The 23,150-nt window shown below is 37.9% G+C and overlaps 1 protein-coding gene across 2 annotated transcripts in view; it reads right to left on the bottom strand.

Annotated features, from left to right (window-relative positions):
• Nucleotides 1–228: 228 nt before the first annotated feature.
• Wdr44 (WD repeat domain 44) overlaps nt 229–23,150 on the bottom strand; it is a 100,432-nt gene continuing 77,510 nt past the window's right edge. For both annotated transcript variants that reach the window (XM_059250743.1, XM_059250744.1), the window contains 8 exons: nt 18,751–18,864; nt 11,872–11,994; nt 7,316–7,507; nt 7,062–7,163; nt 6,742–6,857; nt 5,539–5,666; nt 3,958–4,092; nt 229–1,275 (listed from right to left, as the gene is read on the bottom strand). In XM_059250743.1, coding sequence (XP_059106726.1) covers nt 1,181–1,275; nt 3,958–4,092; nt 5,539–5,666; nt 6,742–6,857; nt 7,062–7,163; nt 7,316–7,507; nt 11,872–11,994; nt 18,751–18,864 — 1,005 coding nt within the window. In that variant the 3' untranslated portion in view covers nt 229–1,180. The remainder of the gene's footprint in view (nt 1,276–3,957; nt 4,093–5,538; nt 5,667–6,741; nt 6,858–7,061; nt 7,164–7,315; nt 7,508–11,871; nt 11,995–18,750; nt 18,865–23,150) is intronic.

Here is a 23,150-nt window from a genome sequence, read left to right as displayed (position 1 = left end):
GAAGAAAGCCAAGAACTGTTACGATCAAGACCATGCTAGATTAACTAGGACATGATGGCGGCTCCTCACGGCCTCACATTCTGGAAACAGTGCAGAAAGAACATGTGAGCATGGATGGCAGCACAGGATTTAAAATCCCTGTTTGACTGAAGTCAATTGAAGACAAAAGTTGTTTTTTCTTGCATCTCTTGGTGTAGTCACGTCATCTAAAAATAATTCACCTTTAACAAGTGTTGATGACCAACTTTAATGACACATATTTCATTTTCAGCAACATATGCAAACCATCAACAACATTACCAGGTTCCATTGTCCCAGATGTTATTTCATTGGTACATTATATTGGTATTTACAAGGCCTTTCAAATTCAACAACACAAAACAAAACAGCTTAATTTTTAAAAACTACAATGCTTTTAAAAAAAATGTAAACAGTTCATTTTTACATTATTGTAAAAAAGAAGACTCACTCCTTAATGTGGCTTATTTTTAAGTGAGCAAAGCCTGGTGCTCATGGATAAAGAAAAGAATTCTTTACATAGAAACATTGTGCTCCAGTGTGGCAAAGAAAAAAAATTATATATATATACACATACAAAGTAAAGAATAAGTCCACAATTTAGATCACAAAAAAAATCTTGTCCCCAAATTGAGAAATTTATAAAAAACCATTTACACATGGTTATTGACCTATTGAAAACCTATATAACATTTTCAAAACAATAATTCAGTCAAAAGATACCACGTTTCTTAAAAACGAAATTTTGTGCAAAAAAAATTTTAGAGCTAGAAACAAGACTATCACCCAGCAGGAGGCCAAAAGAGCCACCGCAATAATTTAACTTTGTTAGATTTAGTGCATGTAACCAAAAGGCACGCACATGTGATTAATATATTAATATCTTTTCATGCAGAAACCTGTGCATGTTTATAATTATATAACAAAACATAAACATAACAAAACATAAACTCTATGCTCGGCAATGTTAATCTAGCCACATTCTTTCTAGTCTAGGGGTTCCTAGATTGCTAACACTGCCTCTCAAAAAAATATATATTATATTTGGACAACTTTCAATAAAAGTTAAAAAAGGATGTTAGCCTGAAACACTATAATACTTTTCTCATTTCTGATACATATAGAAACTCATTGATAGGGTTATTTTAAATATATTTTCAAATTAAGGTACAGTTTTCCTTTTGTTAATAAACACTTTGATTGCTCCAGTGAAGTCAGCAGAGAGAAGAACTTCGGTGTTATCTGTCTTCAGAATACCTGAAAAGCAGGAAGAAAAGGTATTAGTTGATTTTAAAGGACTAAGAAGCCTGTTGCCACAATACTACACACTCACGACCCTGTTTGTACCTTTCGTGGGAAAGATCCTCTTCCGACCATCTGTTTTCTTGATTTCTCTAGAATGCTTACATTCTCTGGTACATTTCTGCCTGACTAAAGCACACTTCCACTTAACTTCCTCTTAGCTGTTCTTTTCCTGTCTTAGGGATGTTACAGTTCCTTGGAGACTGAATGACTAAATTACTCCAAGGTAGTCTAGGCCTCTATGCCATCTAATGCTTCCATTTCAATCTCAGGATTGGAATACTGGAAGAATGGTACCAGCTGGGCAGCAGTTCTGCTGTTAAGAGGCATCTCTAAGATGACTGACAAGGCTGGCTGTAGCACAGACACACTGAAACTGCCATGAAATGAGTACATACATTTGCTCTGTGAATGCTGACAGCACTCTGCCTTTATGCTCTATACTGAGTATCTATGTAGCTACTAGGCTCAACGGCCCAAACACTTACCTTTTACATTTGCTAGCTGTGTAAAAACAGTTGACAAACAAATTCTATGTTGTTGATTATCTATAGACTAAAAACTGTAGCTATAAGAAGTACTGACTCCTTAGGGGTAGAGGAATTTAAATTTTCATTGAAAAGTTGGGTACAGGATGAGGAAGACATAATGTTTTCACTCTAGGTTTGTTAATACCGTCTTGTGAGTCTTTGAACATTCCTTATACTCCTTCTGGACTAACTTAAAGGCAAGCAGTGCAGCAGTCGTAAAGAATTTAGAGACGCGAGAGAAGCAGAAGAAAATGAAAATTCTTTATTGAGCCTCAAATAGTGGCTGGAATCTTAGCAAAAGCAGGTGAGGCAGAGGTCTGAGGAGGCCAGCCTCAGTCTATAGTGAGTTCCAGGTAAGCTTGAGCACAGGATGAGACTACTATATTACACTGTTTTTAATTCTTATTCCATGGTGTAATCATCCTAACCTTGGGGTGGGGAGTAATACAGGAAGGCCCAAAGTGCCAAATGCCAGGAATAAAGAGAGAGAGACACTGGATGTGTTTTATGGTCCCATGCCCTGAGTTGCCAGTTTAATCTTAGCTATACCTAGACAGGTACAAATCTGGAAATAATCCATTAAAAGCTGTGACTCTTCAAAAAGGATTTAGAGAGTTAATGGGGCCCTGTTAATGTGATACAATTTTGAGAAGCCTTTAAAAAAATATACTATAGATTGTCTCCAAGTAGGCATTTAGTAAAATCTTAATAATTATCATTTGGGTTGAAAGAAGTGCTAGGCTAGAATTCATCCTTATTTCTAAGAGTATTCTTCAGGCCAGGTGGTGGTGGCACCCGCCTTTAATCCCAGCGCTCAGGAGGCAGAGCCAGGCAGATTTCTGTGAGTTCGAGGCCATCCTGGGCTACAGAGTGAGATCCAGGACAGGCACCAAAACTACATGGAGAAACCCTGTCTCGGAAAACCAAAAAAAAAAAAAAAAAAAAAAAGAGTGTATTCTTCAAACAGAATGGCACAGTAAGTAGAATGGATAGTATAAATGACATTATTGGGACAATTAATTGAAAGTACTTAAAAACTTTTCAGGAATTCAAGTAGCCATCCTGGTCTACAGAGTGAGTTCCAGGACAGTCAAGGCTACACAGAGAAAGCCTGTCTCGAAAAACCAAAACAAAGCAAAAGGAAACAAAAGCCACCTCTGCACTCCTATTTATTGCTGTGATTTTATGGCTATGTAAACTGTCTATCTGTAGGGTGCAGAAATTCATAAGAAAGTATTCTACGACTGCTTTTTTGAATATAAGCTTATTTTCTCTAACAACTGCTTCACACATGCAGGTTCTTAACCACACTCTTAAGGACTAGTACAGAACATTTTTCTATAACTGTTGCTACAATCACTCTTACTTTTGATAGTTTCCTTTCACTTCCTATTCTGAGCATTTTAACTATCTATAATTAATTCCAGCACTTGGGAGACACAGACAGGTAGATCTCTGTGAACTCAAGACCAGCATGGTCTACAAAGCAAATTCTAGGCCAGCCAGGGCTACACAGTGAGGCCTTGTTTCAAAACAAGTAAGTAAACAAATACATAAATACAAAAACAAATACACTCATTCTCAAAATTGCAGGTAGGTATACAGCTACCTATTGTAAGACGGCAGGCATTTGTAGAAAGCCGAGGAACCTTGCTTTCCCTCGAATCATGACTTCAGGAAGTAAACGATGATTAAGCACCGACTAAAAGCAGGCAAACACTACACTAGTGTGGACAACACAACATTAACTCAAGCACTTAGGAGTCTCTGCCATCCCTGTCTAGAAGCAGCTGATTAAAGTTGTATGTGCTGATTCTGTCAGCTATCCACGGGGCTGCATGTGGCCTTTACAGGCTATACAATCTTGCTCACCTCATTTTGATTTCTCTTCAGAGAATGCTGCCTGCAAAAATGATGAACTCCCAATTTTCCAAAATACCTAGATGAATTTAAAGGTGTAAAACTTACAAGAAACATGTTACTGAAATGTTCAGAAATGGTTATCTAACAACTGTTATGCTGAACACAAGACATGCTCTTTGTATGTATGAAAATCTTCCCATAGGTGGCTAGAAAAACACAGGACAAATAAAATACAGGCACCTACCAGTAGACGTGCTATCCAAAGCTTCAGCATCTTCACTTTTATCAGTATCTTCTAATTTTTCAGATTGAATATCCGAGGATAACATCAAACTTGGGTTTGGAGCAAAGATGGCTGATGTAACCACTGCATTATGTGCTGGGAAAAAATTATTTCAGGATAACTGAGAAAGTTTATACTAAATATCAAGACAAAAATGAGACTATGAAAAAGACCTTTTAAAACATGTAAGACTATTTTAAAATCCAGAAGTGTTTTTTTTTAAAAAAAAAAACTGTCTCATATAGGTTCTATGCTTCCATACTTTTCAAATGTTAGGCCACAATAATTCTCGTTGCTATAGAAAAATGAAATAGTCTGCTATTGAAACACAACCAGTTACATTTGTTAAACTGCCAATATGGCTGGAAGATCAGGTTGTGCCTTGCTCTAAGTTTCTCCATGTCTTGCTGTGGGTGGCTCCATAGTACAAAGCAGTGTTTGACTCCATTTTGAATAGAAAGGCAGAGACAGGCTGACTTTATATCTTATTTGTACACACAGACACCATCACCCATCCAGCACCAACTACAAGCACAGACAAGCCACAAGGGTAGCACCTACAAACTCATCAAAGTAGACTGAAAGCATATGACTACAAGGGCTTATTAAAACTGTATCAGAGAAAAAATGGCCCCAGAACTTAGTGAATACGTCGAAAGGTGGGATACTCTCATCTGGACCCTATAAAAAGATAGAGCCTATCACTTTAATGGTAGTGGTTACAAACCCAGTGAACCGCTATCTGACCACCTGGTCCATGTCAAGAATAGAGAACTCCTAATTGTCCTGTAAGCTTAAGCTCAGCTTAGTCCTCCTGCTGGAAGTGTCCCACTTGAATTGCCTGCCTGTCACCTGGTTTTCAGTTCTGTACTTTCACAGTTTGGCTGTGGGTTGCTCTGCTGAGCCTCCAGAAACTCTTCCATTGTGTTCCTTATGTCTTATCTAACTACCCCAGTGACTTTCTTTGCATCTATCTGCCTTTGCCCCAGTAAAGCTTCCTTCAACTCTGTGACCTCTTTAACCCTTTTGTAGCCACTCTATAAGGTACTAATTAGTGTGTCATGTGAATGTGTGATGTGAAACTTAATATTAGTAAGTGAAATAGAACAAAAGGGCCAGGGAGATGGCCCGGTTAGTAAAGGTTCTTGTTACACAAGCCTTACGACCTGAGTTGACCCCTGAAACCCACGGTGGAAGGAGAGCACTGACTCCACAAAGCTGGTCTCTGGTCTCTACAGTTGCACAGTGTCATGTGTGGAACTATACCACCCACACTACCCCCACCCAAGTAATGATTCTTAAGAATTGGGATAAAAAGAACCTGTGTTGGCCGAAGGCCAGCTAGCAAATGAAACTGGGACTTCTTGGGAAATTGCAGCCAACAAAACTGTTGTAACTTGTGAGTTTATTGTTAGTCTATAAATTCTGACATAGTGGAAGACATAAATCCGTCCATCTATGTTTCCAGCATAGTGCGGTCACAACGAATCTCTACTCCTCTATAATAAGGCACATACATATAAGTAAGCTGCATTTGCTTACCTTTAATACCTTCCCAGAAGTCATTACGATCTCTCCTGACTGAAGTAAACTTGCTTAGGTCATGGTAAGTACTCCAGATATAAACATATTTATCTTCTGAACCGCTAACGAGGTAAGTAAAGTCATGGCTATATTTGAGCAGGACAGGTCAAAAAATAAACAGAAAAAAAATCAAGGTTTCCTTCTATCAGTGCTTCCTAATTTAAAATATCTAAAACAACACCTGAGGGAGATTGTTGAAAACTAGAGCCATCTTCTTATTCTGAAGACTATGAAGGTGGTTTGATGCAGAGCCAGGCTTTTTTGAAACTTTGTTCATTGCTACTTACTTGTTCTAGCACTGTTATAATGACTATACTATCTGTCACAATAACCAGGCTAATCTTTTCAGACATAGCGATGTAAGCTGTTGTTCACATTTTGAACATTATTAGTGCTGAGGACCCAACCCAGGGCCTCATTTGAGCTAACCCTGACTCTACCAGCATTAGTATTTTCATCAAAGCCCAGGTAACTATGATGTTGTTTAATCTACTCTAGGAGAACTAGTGCCTTAAAGGATAACAGAAGTAGAATAGTTCACCAGTTGAATAGCTGGGTAATTACTGGGTCCTTCAAGAAGAAAATAACTGACTTTGGAAAAGAGTTGATAGCAGGATTAGAAAGAAGAAAAGCTAGGCAGGTAATCCTACTTCAGGAGAGTTTACAGATCCCAAATTAAGAATTGAAATAATAATGGCAAGTAAAGGTATAATGACAAGGTACTTTACTTTAGGGTGATCAAATGCTTTCTTAGCTCCTGCACCTAAAGGGATCAAGGCAATATGTGTGTAGTGGTGGTGGTGTGGTGGGGTGTCTCTTGAAAGTTTATATAAAAGTTGAAAAGCAAACATTCTGGAGCTAAGAATCTTCTGAGCATGTCTCTGAGAACTATGATTTTGGGCCAATCATTTAATGTTCTGGGTTTTGCTTTTTTTATTTGCAAAATGGAGATAGTTTTCTTACCTACCAGGGTTTTTCTTTCTTTATTTGCAAAACAGGGATGTTTTTTTTACCTACCATGCAGGTAGACAAAGTAAGTACTGTATGATGATGATATGATGTGATACCAGTTATAAAAATGTAGACTTAAAAACCTTATATAATGAAAAACAGGGAGTGAAGAAATGCCATACTTTTGGGGATTTCTCAATGCCAATTTACCTGAAACTTGCTTTGATCTGGCTGCTGCTATTGACATAACCCTTATACTTCATGGACAGTGATAGGTCTCTGAGATCGTATAGTCTGATTCTGGAGTCATTTGAGGTTACCAGTATCTAAAAGAAAACCCAAAGCAAAGTTAAAAATATCATCTTTCAATCTAAATTAAGCCATAACACCAAAAGAGTGTTAAACACCAAGCCAATAAACAGCAAAACAACCAACAGCAGTATTCCCCTATGTTATGGCCCAGATATTAAAACTAACTTTCAAGAATCAGTACACAGTGTGGAGAGAGATGGTTTTGAATACTATAGTACCTTATTTTCGCCAGGTAAAGGTTCAATGCCAGTAATTTTTCTTCCAACCTTGTTGCGCCCTCTAGTAGATCGTACATGTATTTGTGTATGGTATTTCAAATGCTAAAACAAAATCATAAATTAAAAATATCAGAATTAGAAGAAACCTCAAGGATCATTTGTTCTAAGTCTCAGATATTACCATTTTTGCCCTATATTACAAATAAGGTATTTAAAAGGTACAAATAACTTGTCTAAAACCACAAGGCTCTTACCTCTGTATCATAGAAAATACATCTACCATCATATGTCCCAATTACTGCATATTTGCCATTCTGACAGAAGTTGGCAGCTGTGATCAATTTTGTCTGACCATCTACTTCATTCCATAAAGCCACTTTTTTGTCAGGTATGTTCCATAGGCGGAGCTTTCCATCCAATGATCCACTGAGGAAATACCTGTCATCCTAAAAAGTTGGCAAAAGAGAATGCTTTTATTTTCACACCAGGGAAAGCTTGGCTAATTAACACATTAAGAGAAAAGAAATAATAATCTAAAATGAAGTGTTAGTTGAAAAGTATTTGTTACTGTTATTTTCTTTTTATTTTGAAGGTTGGGTACTAGGGAGTCAAGCCAAGGCCTCATGCATGAAGGCAAGTGATAGAGATAGAGATCAGTGAACTACATTTACACCTAGCCACAAAGTATTAGTCTTCAAGCAAGCACCATTTTGTGTACTAAAAATGACAACAATTAAACATGTCAGCTTTCATGTTGGAGACACAGAATTTGAATAACTTCATTATATCCTTAAACTGTTTTTCCAAGTATGGATGTTAATATAAATATTTGAGTAAGCATCACATGAAATAATGTTCTATAATCAATTAAATTTAAGAAATTCTGGAGTGCAAAAACTTTGTAAGATTTTCAGTTAACCTGTATTTTGAATATCCCAAAGTGGGATAAAGTGGGTAGTGGCTTTTTAATTTAATTCACCCTGGACTTTCTTTGGGTATGCTTTGGGAAACACTATCTTATACCATGCATGTTTCAGGGACATGTGTAACACTGGGATACAAGGCTAACGCCAGTTACAAATTGAACCTGCTTTTTAGGAACTCTGATATTGAATTGCAGTGCAGGAGTTCTGTATCTAGAGAAACTGGATGCATCCTAGGCGTACAGCAATGTCAGCAGACATTTCTGATTATCATAGTCTAGTGTAGGGGAGGATGTTACCACTGTAAATCATCCTACAATATACAGGAAAGACATTCATCCCTCCCACTAGAACGAAGAATGTCAATAGAGTCAAGGCTGAAAAGTCCTCTGCAAACGAAACTAGTCCTACCACTCAGCTGAGCTGAATTCTGGTAATGTGATAATTACTTATCAGGGGCTGGGGAGACGGCTCAGTCAGTAAAGTGTGAGGACCTGAGCTTAGATCCCCAGCACCCACATACATGGTAATGGCACACATCTGTAACTTTAGTCCTCAGGGGCAGAGAAAGGCAGACCCCTAGAGCTCCCTGGTCAACAAGTCTAGCCAAATTGGTGAGCTCCAGGTTAAGTGAGAAACTCCTTCTCAAAAAATAACAGGAGAAGGTACAGACTCTCATTACAGCTACCACCTCCCACAAACACAGGGATTATATATTAATAATCAGGACATTTTCTTCATATAAGACACTTAATTCACTGCTGAAGCCTGTCATGGATGATCTATACATGATGGACATTCTTGAGGATATGGTATAGTAAACTGTATAGCATCTACCAGAAAAGTTGAACAAGTTAAAAATATTTCATCTTGGACTTCAAAATTTAAACTGTATTGAAATATTAGCATGTGTCTCCAATTTCTTATTCTATTTACAACTTTGTTACTTTCTTTCTTTCCAGGTAACATTATAGTAGAGTCACATTGTCTAAGAAAATGTTGACATGACTGTTTTCCCCAGCCCCCGTCAAAATCTCTTCGCCATAGCTTTTAGGTTTTCAAAGAAAATTACAAAAATAATTGAAAGAACTGAGACCTCAATAATAAAATACTATATAAACACTATTACAAACTAGTATTTCCTTCAGCACTGCTACTTTAATAGGTGGAGAGATGATATCATTTTAATTTTCATCATTTTAATTATCAAGTGTTGTTAAGCCTTTTAAAAGCTATAGGTTTGCCTTGGGAGAGCAATTATATTGAGGGGGAAAGTTAGTGATTTCTCCTAATTTGAGGGAAAAGAAGAAGAAAGGGGAAAATGACTGAATGTTGCATTAAAAAAGACAATGGGTATTAAACAAATAGAGATGCATGACCTGACTGCAAGGTAGCCATTTACCAAACTTGGGAGGGAAAGTCAATTTAGAGCCAGCTCGAGTCCTCCACCTATTTTAATCTGGCAGTAGTGGCAGCATCAATGAGGATTCTTCCTTGTGCTTACATTTACAGAAAACCAAAACTAATTCAGCTTTAAATATTTATGGCTCTGTACCATAAAGGCATAAGGCATCTACAATTCCATGTCAACTTTTTTCCTCTTTTTTTTTTTTTTTTGTTTTTCGAGACAGGGTTTCTCTGTGTAGCTTTGCGCCTTTTCCTGGAACTCACTTGGTAGTCCAGGCTGGCCTCGAACTCACAGAGATCCGCCTGGCTCTGCCTCCCGAGTGCTGGGATTAAAGGCGTGCGCCACCACCGCCCGGCAACTTTTTTCCTCTTTGGTTGAAATAAAATTAAATAGTTTTTTTTTTCTATTTTCAAGAACAAGTTTCATTATGTAGCCCACATTACCCTGAAACTTACAATGTAGCCCAGGCAGGCCTCATACTCATGATCCTCCTGCCTCAACCTCCTGATTGCTGGAATTCCAGACATGTACCATCACACCTGGTGAAGTACTTGGTTTCTAGGGATAGATATTAAAGGATTTTCTAGATGGAAAATGAATAAAAAGGAACAACAATGTGAGCCAGGATCAGCAACACATGTATGTTGCCTCAACTACTCAAAAAGTTTGAGGCAGGAGGATCATTTGAGGCCATAGCAACACAGTGAGATCTGTTTTCAAAAATGGTAAACAAGAAACAAACAACAAGATTAAGATTAACAAGAACTGCGGAGATGGCTCCTTTGGTTAAATGCTTGCTACCTAAGCAGGAGAACTCGGGTTCTAATCCCTAGCACCTACATAAAAGTGTGTCAGCATAAGTCTGTAACCCCATTGCTGGGGCAGGGGACAAGACACGAGATTCTGGAGAGCTTGCTGGCCAGCCAGTCTAGTCAGAACAGTGAGCTCCAGCTTCAGTGAGAGAGACTCTCACAAAAAATAAGGTAGGTTTGAAAGCATGGCTCAGCAGTTAAGAGAACTGGCTGCTCTACCAGAGGACACAGGTGCAATGTTTAGCATCCACATGGTGGCTCACAAGCATCTATAGTTCCAGTTCTGAGGGATTCAACACCCTCTCTGGCTTTGGAGGGCACCAGATACACATGTGGTACACAGATATACATGTAAAATACCTATATACATAAAGTAATACAAGTTCATTAGGTATTAAAAATAAGGTAGGGTGTGATAGAGGAAGATAATCCAATGTTGACCTTAGCCTCTTCAAGTGAATACAATGGCAAATATATCCACATGTGAACATGTATACATACAAGTGCACACACATTCATGTAAGCACATACACATACAACACACACACACAATATTGATTAACAATGTTTCAAAACCCTAAATATTAATTCAGGACATCATATAATGAAATTTGGTCATTACCCATTTCAGTCTTTTGAACTTTGTCTCCCTTCCACAACCCTTCCATAATTCTCACCTACAGACTTACCTTTACCATGTTACACCTATTGTTTTTTCCTTTTAGGGACAATGTCATATAGCCCAGCCTGGCCTTAAACTAGTGATCGTCCTCCACTCAGCTTCAAGAGAGCTGGGATTACAGGCATGCACTGCCATGTTTAGCTATTTTTCTATCTCTAAGTCTAACATCTCCCATCTTTAGGTATAATATATTTATATTCCATGTGTTATTAAGGATTTGGAGTGACTTTTTTTTTTTTTTTTTTTTTTCGAGACAGGGTTTCTCTGTGTAGTTTGGTGCCTGTCCTGGCTCTCGCTCTGTAGACCAGGCTGGCCTTGAACTCACAGAGATCCACCTGCCTCTGCCTCCCGAGTCCTGGGATTAAAGGCATGCGCCACCACCGCTCAGCTGGGATGACTTTTTACTACTGTATTTAGAAAATAATTTCCCATTTGTAATGCAAATTATTAGAATAATTCTTTGCCAACCACTGACTAATTGACAAGGTCTTATGTATCCCAGACTGGCATCAAACTCATTGTGTAGTTGAGAGTGGCTGTGAATTTCTGATCTTTCAATCACTACCTTCCCAGAATTGTGAATATAGGCATACATCACCACACCCAGTTTTGGTAGTGCTTGCAACTGAACTCAGAGCTTCCTGCTGCTAAGCAAATACCCTACTAAACTGCATTCTCAGCCCTTTCCCCATTTTTTGAGACATGGCCTCTAGGCAGCCCTGGCTGTCTTAAGACTTACTATATAGACTATATAGTTTAGCTGGCCTCAAACTCACAGAGATTCACATGCGCCAGCCTCCCGAGTGCAGGGATTAAATGCTGATGTCACAACACCAAGCTCAAAAGCAAAATAAGATGTTAATTTTTCAGTTATATGGCTACTAACGATTTTTTAATCCTGTAGTCCCAACTGTTCTCCATGGAAATCAAATTACTTCATCTCTATTTAGCATGACAAAGAGTATATGTATAAATGGTTACTTACTCTTGGATGGAAAGCGATGGCAGTGACAAAATCTATATGTTGAAAACAGCAAAGGCATTCTCTTCTAGAAATGTGCCATAACCTGACTGTTTTATCCATAGAAGACGAGAGCAGAAAGTAGTTCTATGGAGAAAATGATATCAGTTACTTATTACTAATATATATGAAAACACTACTTACACAATAAAATTTAACTAGAATTACAGTTTTAATTTCATATACTATGTTATTGCTATATGCACCATCATAAAGAATACGACTATTTCAATTCACTTGAAAAATGTATTATTTTCTCAAGTTATTATCTAGTGTATTTCACTGACTCTAAGCCATTTTAGCATTACCTGTTGTTACATTACTATGAATCTTACAATGTATGAAAGGAAGTATGTCAGGTACTAGCAGAGGATTAAGGAGTACTTTAGCTGTTTTAACTGGAACATGTTTAAACTTAGCTATGAATATATGAAATCTATTAATTTGATTATTTTAGTTTAGTTATTTTTCACACCAAAAACGCTGGTGAATTCTAACTTACATTGATCCTAATTGTCACTTAAAATATCTTCAAAAAGATTACTCTGTAATGCAGCATAGAAATGAAAAGTTATTGTGCTCCTGTCACACTCTAGGCAAGAAAATCAGAGAACAGAAACTGACAAGTTCTCAGAATACATCATAGAATTTTCAGAGCTGGAAGAAGTAGGGTAACTGACTTAGGCATTATATTGGACCAATTACCCTGGAACCAAACACCTACCCATGAAAAGCTCATGGCCAACAAAGCCCAATAATTTCTAAAACTCACCTATTTAAAGGGCAGAACTATATATTACACTGAATGAGGAAACTCAAAGGGACTCTAGTATTTTTTGAAATGTCCTAGAAGACCAACAAATCAAGGTAGTGAGAACATTTATTGAGTACACACAATTTGCAAAAAGCTTTGTTCTTAGCACTATACAGCAACTCTATGAGGTAGGCAGATTATTTTCATCCTTTTTGACAACTGAGAACAATGAATCACAGAAAAATAACTTGCCTAAGATTACACAGAGTTAGGGTTCAAGAGCAGGTGGTCTGACTCTAGGTCTAGGCTCTAACCAAGTTTTGCAGAGAGCAGAAAAGCACTAAGACGTTTTGTCATTTGCTCAAAGTAATTAAGAACACTTAATCTGGATCTGTGTGGCAACTCATAGTTGTAATTTTGTGATTGTGGAGGCAAGAGAATCAGGAGTTCAAAGTCATTCTTAGCTACATAGTAAGTTTGAGGACAGCCTGGCTACAAGACACTCTGTCTTCAAAAATCATAAAAAAATAAGCAAAAAGACTAACTGCAAATATTTATTTGGTTATGTAATGTTATGAGCTATTCTATAAAACACATTTAAAATATCTATTAAAATTTACCTTATTATTAAAATATAGAGTTTTGGAGCCACACATGGTGGTAAAGAACTTGCAAGGATTGGGCCTCAGTATCGAGAAATAAAGAGAAAAAAAAGGAGGAGGAGGAGAAAACTGGAAATCTGTAATAGACTCTGGAGGTATCTAATAATTATTTTTACTTTTAAAGATAACTCAGTTCCAGAAACGTTTTAATGAGCATATATAGTTTGCGTTCTAATTTTCTGTTGATTAATAGAACTAAACGTATGGCCCAGTGTTCTTGAATACTAGCTTTCTTCTGAGCTGGAGGTGTAGCTCAGTAGCAGAGTGTATGGTTAGCACCCAAATAAGCCAACCAACCAACCAACCAAAATAACTCAAATAAAATTTGGCTGTATTCAGTTCTTGCTTTAAGCATATGATATATGAATATATTCTTAAAATATTAAATGAATGTGTTAAAGAAATGTTAAATTTTATTCTACTTTGCCAAGAGTTTTTGTTCAATAAATTCTTACTAAATGAAATTAATTTTTTTAAAAAATTTTTTTATGTGTATGAATGTTTTGTCTGCATGTATAACTGTGTACCGCGTGCATATGTGGTGCCCATAAAGGCCAGAAGAGAGTGCTGGATCCCCTGGGAATTGGAACATATAGTTGTGAACCATCATGTGGGTGTTGGGAATTGAACCTAGGTCCTTGGGAAGAGCAGCCAGTGCTATTAATTGCTGAGCCATCTCTTCAGTGCTGAAATAATTTCTTAAACTAACTGTTGACCTTTGGAGTCACATAAAGTATATTCAAACTGAAATTCTGTGCATAACTAGACTTATAATCTTTAGGTGGATGAGGGAATATAGTCCTCTCACCTATACAATGAAAGATCCTTTACTACATGGGATTTTTACTCTATGTTTTAATATTGTGTTAGTTGGCACAAAAGTATTTAAAAAATAGAAAACTCACTATAAACAGAGACTCTAATAGACACTGAAGAGAAGTAACAGTAAAGTAAGATTTGGCCACTACCCTTTAACAGGTTAGAATCTTATTGTAAATAACATCTACAAATCTATGGTGGTTTAAATGACAATAGACCCTATAGGATCATATATTTGAATGCTTGGTCCACAGCCAGAGAAACTATTTAGGAAGAATTAGGAGGTGTGGCCTTGTTGGAGAAGATATGTTACTAAGGAGTGGACTTTCAGGTTTTAAAAGCCCAAGCAATTCCCAGTTAACTCTCTTGTCTCAACATGTAAACTCCCAGGTACTGCTCCAGTACCATGCCTTCCTTCCTGCTGCCATGCTCCCTGCCATGATGATCATGGACTCACCCTCTGAAACTGTAAGCAAGCCCCCAATTAAATGCTTTCTTTTATAAGCTTCCTTGGTTATGGTGTCTCTTCCCAGCAATAGAATAGTAATTAAGACAGTAGCAGTTAGGTCTTTCCCAGCGAAAAGCACACCAATTTGTTATCCAATACCAAATGGTCAGCCCTGAAAACATAACATACAGGTAACATTATATTATATTGAGCTGGTTGTATTTATGTATTTAGGAACACACACACACACACACACACACACACACACACACACATACACAGAGAGAATGTAACAACAATAAAAGAAAAAAAAAGAGGCCATGACCTTGAAAAAGAGCAAGATGGGGGTGGTACATGGGAGAGTTTAGAGGAAATAAAGCAAACAGGGAAATGATATAACCTCAAAAATTAATGAAAAATCTGGCAAGATAGTTGAAGGAACAATTGAGTGAAACAAGTCAATACTCATTTTTGTTGTCAGGAAAGGCTGACAGAGGGGTGCTCCTTCAGGAGGAAGCAGCTTCAAAGGCACCCTGATTCATGATGAGTGTGAACCAGCCCAATAAACATATTTGGATATAAAACAAAGGTAGCTGCTGCCTAAGGAACAACGCCTAGGATTGTCCTCTGTCCTGCCCTACCTCCATGAGGGTGGGTGTGCGAGTGGGCATGCACGTCCCCCCCACATGCATGCACGCGCGCGCACACACACATTAATGTGAGTAACTTCCACAAAAATTTTCGAAGTGTTATATCCTTGTTTTCTGTATTTATCTTTTTATGACTAGTATTCATAATATCAAGAATCAAGAGTCTCAGCTTATAAACTGGCACCAATCATGAGGCAAGTATATAGACTAAATACTAAATATTTCTGTGACCTACAAAATTTGTAAAGAATACAGGAAAGGAAGAATTTATGATTCTTGTATCTTTGCAATATATCCAGAATTTTCAATTTTTGTATGTTAGCTTTTGTAGGGTGCTGAGCTATTGTGACATGGGAATGGGGTGAGAGAGTACCACTCTAAAGACATGGAGTGTGAATTCAACTCCCTACTCCATAACCACACACCTGTCAGCATCTTCCTTAACTCATACAAATCTCCTTTTTCAAATCCTTGATAAACATCAGTGATCTTACCTGTTTTGATAACACAAAAGAGAACACAGTAAAATACTTAAGTTTGGTGTCCTTGGTGCCTAAAATCCTCTACCTGGCACATTCATAGGCCATGTTTTTATTTTTTTATTTTTAATTGTGTGTGTGGGGGGGCGGTTATTTGAACATTAAGTGGAGTTGCCTGTGGAGAACAAAGATATTGTATCCCTTTGGAGTTGGAGTTATAGGCAGTTGTAAAATGCCCCCTGAAGAAGTTGGGAACCAAACTTGGGTCCTCTGTGAGGAGCAGTACTCATTCTTAACTGCTGAACCATATCTCCAGCCCCATTCACAGGTAATGTTAATTGAACATTTATTGTGTGCTAAGTAGGTATGTTTATTTTGTTTTGTTAAGATTTTATGTGTATGAGTGTTTTGCCATTTGAATGTATGAGTACTGTATGCATACCTGGTGCCAATGGAGGCAGGAAGAGGTTGTTGGATTCCTTGGAATTGGAGAGGCAGATGGTTGTGAGCCACCATGTGGCTGCTGGAAATGGAGCCCAGATCCTCTGCAAAAGCAGCAAGTGCTCTTAACTGCTAAGCCATCTCTCTAGTCCTATGTAAGTGCTTTGTATTTACTCAGTTAATCTTTCCCTGTAACTCTGCAAAGAAGCTACTTTTATTATGCCTATTTTGCAGGTGAAGTATGGTAAAGTTAAGGAAAGTGGCCAAAGATCCCACAACTATAGGGGCAAAGTAGTTAGACTATGAATCCTGGGAGTCTGGCTCCAAAGTTATGCTCTTAATTAGGTGGTTAAGTGAACAACAGATATGTTTTGAGTGAATCTGAAATACAGAATATCTAGTAGGCAGATGTTTATAGGAACTCAGTTTATTCTTTTATTTTAATTAAAATATAATTACAATTACCCCTTTTCCTTTCCTCTCTCCAAATCCTCCCATGTTCCCTCTTACTGATGGTCTCTTTTCTTTTGACTATTATTACCATACACACACACACACACACACACACACACACACACACACACACACACACACACACACGGAGAGGGAGAGAGAGAGAGAGAGAGAGAGAGAGAGAGACAGAGACAGAGAGACAGACAGAGAGAGAGAGACAGTGAGAGAGAGAGAGAACCTGCTGAGTCTGTTTAGTGTTACACCAAAATGTAATTAGGTATGAGGAGTAAGTTCTAGTATTCCATAGTACAGTTAGTGTCTGTAATTTATAACAATTTGTTATAGATTTTATAAGTAACTAGAAAAGAGGAGTCTGAAGGCACTAAAATAGAAAAGGGCAAATCTTTAAGGAGGTAGGGATGTCAAATATGATTTTTAATCATTATCTATTATATACATATATTATATTACACTTCATTAATATGCATAATTCTCATGTGTCAATTAAAATATAAAAACTGTCTGACATAAACCTCTTTATATATAAAAAGGTTCTTGGGCCATCGAGATGGCTCAGAGGTTAAAGGTGCTTGCTTTATAACCTGATAACATGAGTTCAATTGCTGGGACACACATGGTAGGAGAGAACTGACCCACTTATCCTCTGGCTTCCATATGCACACCTTGGCACACATGCCCATGCACATATGTGCACACAGGTGCACATACACAAATAAATAAATGTAATTTTAAATTTTGAGAACTAAAAGTTCAAAATTTTTTCAAAAAAAGTCTCTGTTCCTCTTTGTGTTCATGTATGTGCATTTAATGTGTGTATACATGCATGTGGAAGTCAGAGGACAACCTTAGGTGTTATTCCTCAGACACTGCTACTTATTTTATGAGGCAGGGTCTTTTATGGGTCTTGAACTTTCCAAGTAGGCTAGGCTGGCTTACCAGACAGCCACATGGGTCTCCTCCTATCAGTGCTGTGATTATAATGTGACATTATGCCTGGCTTTTCTTTTTATGTGAATTTTTGGGATCAAACTTAGGTCCCCAAGTTTGTAAGATATTTGGTTTAAAAAGCAGACCACAGAGAGAAATGGAGAGAGAGATATTGATTATGACAGATGGGTTATATAAAATACCCAGAACACCTAAAGAGAACCAGCAACTCACAAATGCACTGATTCAAAGGTGGTACATAGCGGGGAATGTTGATCCCAGTACTTGGCAGGCAGAGGTAGATATGGAGGCAGAGGTGGGAGGATCCCATTGAGTATGATGCTAACCTGGATCATAGAGTGAGTGTCAGCCCACCCTCAGCAACAGAGACTCAGTCTCAACAAACAAACAAACAAACAAACAAACAAGCAGACAAACAAGCAAACAGAGTTCAGGTGCAGCTTGATTTAGTTTGCCAAAATATACCATTAATATCTCTGTGCTACATAAGGTTTTTTCTGACATAATTAAAATTATGGGTACCATTTGTACCTCCGGTATTGTCTAGTTAACACAGTTCATTTTTCTCAAGTCATGGTATTCAAATATTATGTTCTCTCTTAAATTTTAAACATATTTTAGATACTGATTACTGACAAAGTTTAAGGTATCAAGCAAAAATACTAAGGTGTTTCGTATTTAAACACCTTACTTAAAATTTGAGATATCGCCTTAAATTTTTAGAAAACTTTTGAGGTATTCAGTGGCAAAATTGTCCCTTTACTGCTGTTATAATAGTGCTCTATGGCAAAAGTATCACAAAATGAACTTTTAATAAAAAATCAATAACTGCATAAAGGTAGCAAGTTAAGCCTTAAAGCAGGCTTAAAGATGGACCAGACTTGATCTTTGTAGCTGAAGTCATATCCATTTTGTGAAGGATCATTTCTTTCTGAAAATCACTGCATATAAAAAGCAAATGGCAAATAATACATAGATAGATCTAAATTGTTAAGCAATATCAACACTTGAAATTCCTCTTTTGAGAACTTAGATTAGCTTATAAATAACTTTCACAAAGTTGACAGCCTATGCTTGCTAGTGTAACAACCATAAAAATAAGACATTTTAAAATCCTAATGTCAAAGTCATACAGAATTAATGCATAATTCAAATAATAATTTCTTACTTTAGACCACGAAAGATCAAGGAGATCAGCAGTATGCCCTTTATATTTGCAAAATGGCCGTTGCCGAAATGGTGCATTTTTGTCATCTGGGTCTTCATCAGTTCCGCTACATACCTAGTTGGACATAAAATAAACTTTACAACTGGGATGTAATGCTATCCGAACAAGAACTTCAGACTTTTCCCACCCAAAGCAGACTCCCCTGTTTATGCTGATCTACTATGTACCACCTTTCTCTCTCTCTCTCATGCAGTAACAAATTAGAAGCACTCCTGGAGCGATATACCATGCTATCATACTCCTTTCCCTCTCGAAAAGAGCCCTTTCTTTGGCCTTTTCTTAGCATCTGTTTCTTCAGGAGAAGTGGGCCAGCTCAAGCGGTTGAGTCATGACTAGGCTAAACTACTTTAAGATTAGCTTACTCCATTTCCCAAGAATGACTAGTTTAGCCACAGGGTGTGTTCAACAGAGCTCGCTTAAGAGACTTTCCCCTTTTCTGCCTTTGAACATTGTTGTCTCCAAGTGACATTTAAGACAGTAGCTGCCCTTTTACCACCAGAAGGCAGGGAAAGGCCCAAGACAAAAGAGAGTAAAAAGCAGAAAATTGGTGGGACTCTGAGTCCCTGATGATACTTCTTAGCTAACTAACCCTGGGAAACCTTACCTCTAGACTCACTTCCTCATTACTTAAGCCATTTTTAGTTAGGTTTCTATCATTTGACAGAAGTGTGTAGAAAATTAAAAAAATTAGTTAGTGCATGCTTTGTGCATTCATCATCTGAATGAATCCTAGCAACTCTTCTAAATAGGAATTAACACTATGAATATGAAGACATTAAGAAAAACCCTGTAGGTCCAAATAACACATTAGAAGGTCACATAGCCACCTGTCAACAAGAGAATCAAGGCAGAATATAAGTTATCCAACTCCTTTTTTTTTTGGTTTTTTGAGACAGAGATTCTCTGTGTAGCCCTGGCTGTCCTGGAACTAGCTCTGTAGACCAGGCTAGTCTGGAATTCACAGAGGTCCACCTGCCTCTGACTCCCGAGTGCTGGGATTAAAGGAGTGCGACCACTACCCAGCAGTTATCTCTCTACTGGTTTAGAGCATGTAGCATGAAACAAAATACGGAGTGCTTAGGAAATACATGTTTAGGAAAGAGTAGCTAGGATGAGGATGGAGACAAAAGTTCACAGAACTATAGAAAGATATTAAGTTAGAAAGGTACTTTGAGACTACTCCATGAAGGATCTCAAATTTGTAGCTCAAAAGTCTTGGTGGTATAAGGCCATGGAGAACCAATATAGAATTCTGAAAAGAAAAAAGTAACATGATCTGACTGAAACTTTAGAAAGAAAACTGACCAATGTCAAAGACTGTTTGGATGAAGCAAATGGAGATAGGAAGAACAATAACTTTAAGAATGATGGCTTGACTTCAAACACAAGTCTAGGAAGAGCTGAGCTGGGTTTGACCTGAAAGCCTCCTCCCTAAGGACTAACTTTCATAGTTTAGGAAAGTGCTATGCAAGCTGCCAAGAGAGACAAGCAATCTGAGAAGCCTATGAACCACAATAATAAGTACTATGGGATATCCCTAAAACTGTAACAGTGGCATTCATATCTTGGCAGTAACCAACAACTATAATTGGATTTAAGGCCTACTCACCGGGAGGGAATTCATGCCTGGTATTAGAAACCTAGCTAACTACCTGGGGCTAGTGAGGTCATGGATCTTAGAAGGGAAACTACTACTGCCACTTTACTAAACCAGCACACTTTTTAACTGTATTCTAAATACTTACCCTTATACCCACAGATGAGTGAAGCTCCCAGCCCTCACCAAAGAAGCTTCTATTCACAACAGGCAGAGACCACTACAGAAAATCACAACAGGTCCAAATGCAGAGAAAAACTGATCAGATGGTGCATAGCCCCAATGGCTATATCTACAACACAACTACTACACCTAAGACTTAGGGAACATCGAGGAAGAGGGAGCAGAAAGATTTTAAGAGCCAGAGGACCAGGATATCTGCTGGGAGATTGTGTCTCCTAGAAATGACAGAGAAGCTTCATCCATGATACCTCGACTATATGGCTATTTAAACAAGACCAGAACAAAGCGAACACCAAAAGACATGCAATGAGAAAGTGGGAAATGTCACTGGATCCCACCACAGGACAAACAACTATAGGCAATTAATAACAGATATTGAGAGAGGGAGAAATAGTTTTCTCCCAAGGGATGAGCCCCCCTAATTGCCTATACAATAACAAGTGCTCAGCACTGAATTCATGTACACATAAGCAACACTAACCATACTCTGTAAGTGATATTAATATATTTACCTGAGTGTGTGTGTGTGTGTGTGTGTGTGTGTGTGTGAGAGAGAGAGAGAGAGAGAGAGAGAGAGAGAGAGAGAGAGAGAGAGAGAGAGAGAGAGAATTAAAAAGAGGCCAGGAATTTGAGAGGAAACAATGTGTGTGTATAGGGGCGGGGTTGGAAGAAGTAAAGGGAATGTAATTACATTTTAATAATAAAAATCACCAAAGTATTAAGACGTAGGAAAAAATGAGAGCTTGAACTAGGACAGTAGCCATGGGGTAGAAAAAAGCAACAACTATTATTTGTCTATACTGGAGGCTTGATTTTTGAGGCTGGGGATGGAATCCAGGGGCCTCATGCATGTTAGACAAGGGCTCTTAATACTCTACTATACCTCCAGCCCTATAGAGAACTTTCAAAGTTTATAAGAAAATCTTCACAGGAACCATGCAGGCAGACCAGAACACTGATCTCTGGGCTTTTTACCAATCACTTCTAGATAACAACTTCTTCCCCAAATTTTACTTCCAGATAGTGAGCCCTGATAAAAGACTTACCATTATTAGTCTTGCCCCATTACATAAAAGCCAACTTCTTGCTTAATAATTATTTATTTTTCATTAACTCCTAAACACAATATCCCTAACCGTGATTCTAGGCCTTTTAAATTTCTTTTTTAAAAAGATTTGTTTTATTTTATGTTATGACCATTTTGCCTACATGCATGTATGTATACCAAGTGTATGCCTATGCCTTGGAGGTCAGAAGAGGGTGTTAGGTCCTGTAGCACTGAAGTGTGGGATGGTTGTGAGGTACTATGTTGTCAGTGCAGAAAAATGAATCTACATCCTCTGCAAGAGCGACATGTATTCTTAACCATCTGCCCAGGCCCCTGCCCCCACCCCACCACCAGATCTCTTTTTAAACATGCATTTTCTTCTCCCTGACTTTTTTTTTTTGTTCTGGAGATCTAATACAGAGCCTTTGCACTCTACCTCTAGTCTTTCAGTCTCTCAATATTTTTAATAATCTCTTTTTGCTTCTTCTGTGTAGCTTTGGCTGTCCTGGAACTCACTTTGTAGACTAGGCTGGTCTCAAACTCATATATACCTGCCTCTGCCTCCAGAGTGCTGGATTAAAGGTATGTGTCACCACACCAGCTCTATTTTTAATCATCTTATGCATGAGAAAAGTTTTTATGATGTGGAACTTTCTATTTGTGGTATTATACTGGTGCTCAAAATGTTCTAGATTTCAGATTTTAGACTGAAGATTAGGTATGTTCATCTGGTTTCTAGATTATTTAAAAATGTCTCCTTGGGCTGGAGGACTGTCCCGGAGGTGAAGAGCACTGGCTGCTCTTCCAGAGGACATAGGTTTGTTCTCAGCATCCACATATTCTTGCAATGGTATATACTCATACCTCTGTTACTTAATTCTCTCCTTGTCCACTGGCACTAGCTACCCAGGCTTGGATGCCATTTCTTGAACACAGTATACCTGCCTTGCAGCTATACTTCCTTCTAGGCATGAAGAGGATCACTTCCTTACCACCTTCAGATTTTACACAAATGACAAGCTTTGCTTGACATCTTACTTACTCTGGTACCTTGCTTAATCTTTTTCATTTTTCTCTATACAAAAGGATGAATTTGGAGTGCCCGACGGTGGTGGCACATGCCTTTAGTCCCAGCACTTGGGAGGCAGAGGCAGAGGCAGGCAATCTTTGGGAGGTTGAGCCTAGCCTGGTCTGTTACACAGAGAAATCCTGTCTCAAAAAATCAAAGAAAAAATGAATTTGGACTGTTATTTTATGCCATTCATAAAAATCAATTAAAAAATGTATTAAAGAATTGAGTATAAAGTCTACACAGTAAAACTGGAAAAACAAGGAAAAATCTTCTAGTCATTGGGTCTGGCAATGATTTATTAGCTATGCTACCAAAAAAAATCTGTAAAAGGAAAATGAGACGTGGGAGACTGCAGTAACCCTCCTTTATTCTCAGTTTTGGATTCTGCAATTATGGTTATTTATTTTGACTCAAAAGAGAAACAGAACATTCATTATCAT

Source organism: Peromyscus eremicus, chromosome X, assembly GCF_949786415.1.
Source record: "Peromyscus eremicus chromosome X, PerEre_H2_v1, whole genome shotgun sequence".
Lineage (NCBI taxonomy): Eukaryota > Metazoa > Chordata > Mammalia > Rodentia > Cricetidae > Peromyscus > Peromyscus eremicus.
The sequence above is the reverse complement of the archived record's forward strand: the minus strand, read 5'-3'. Positions and strand labels throughout refer to the sequence as shown.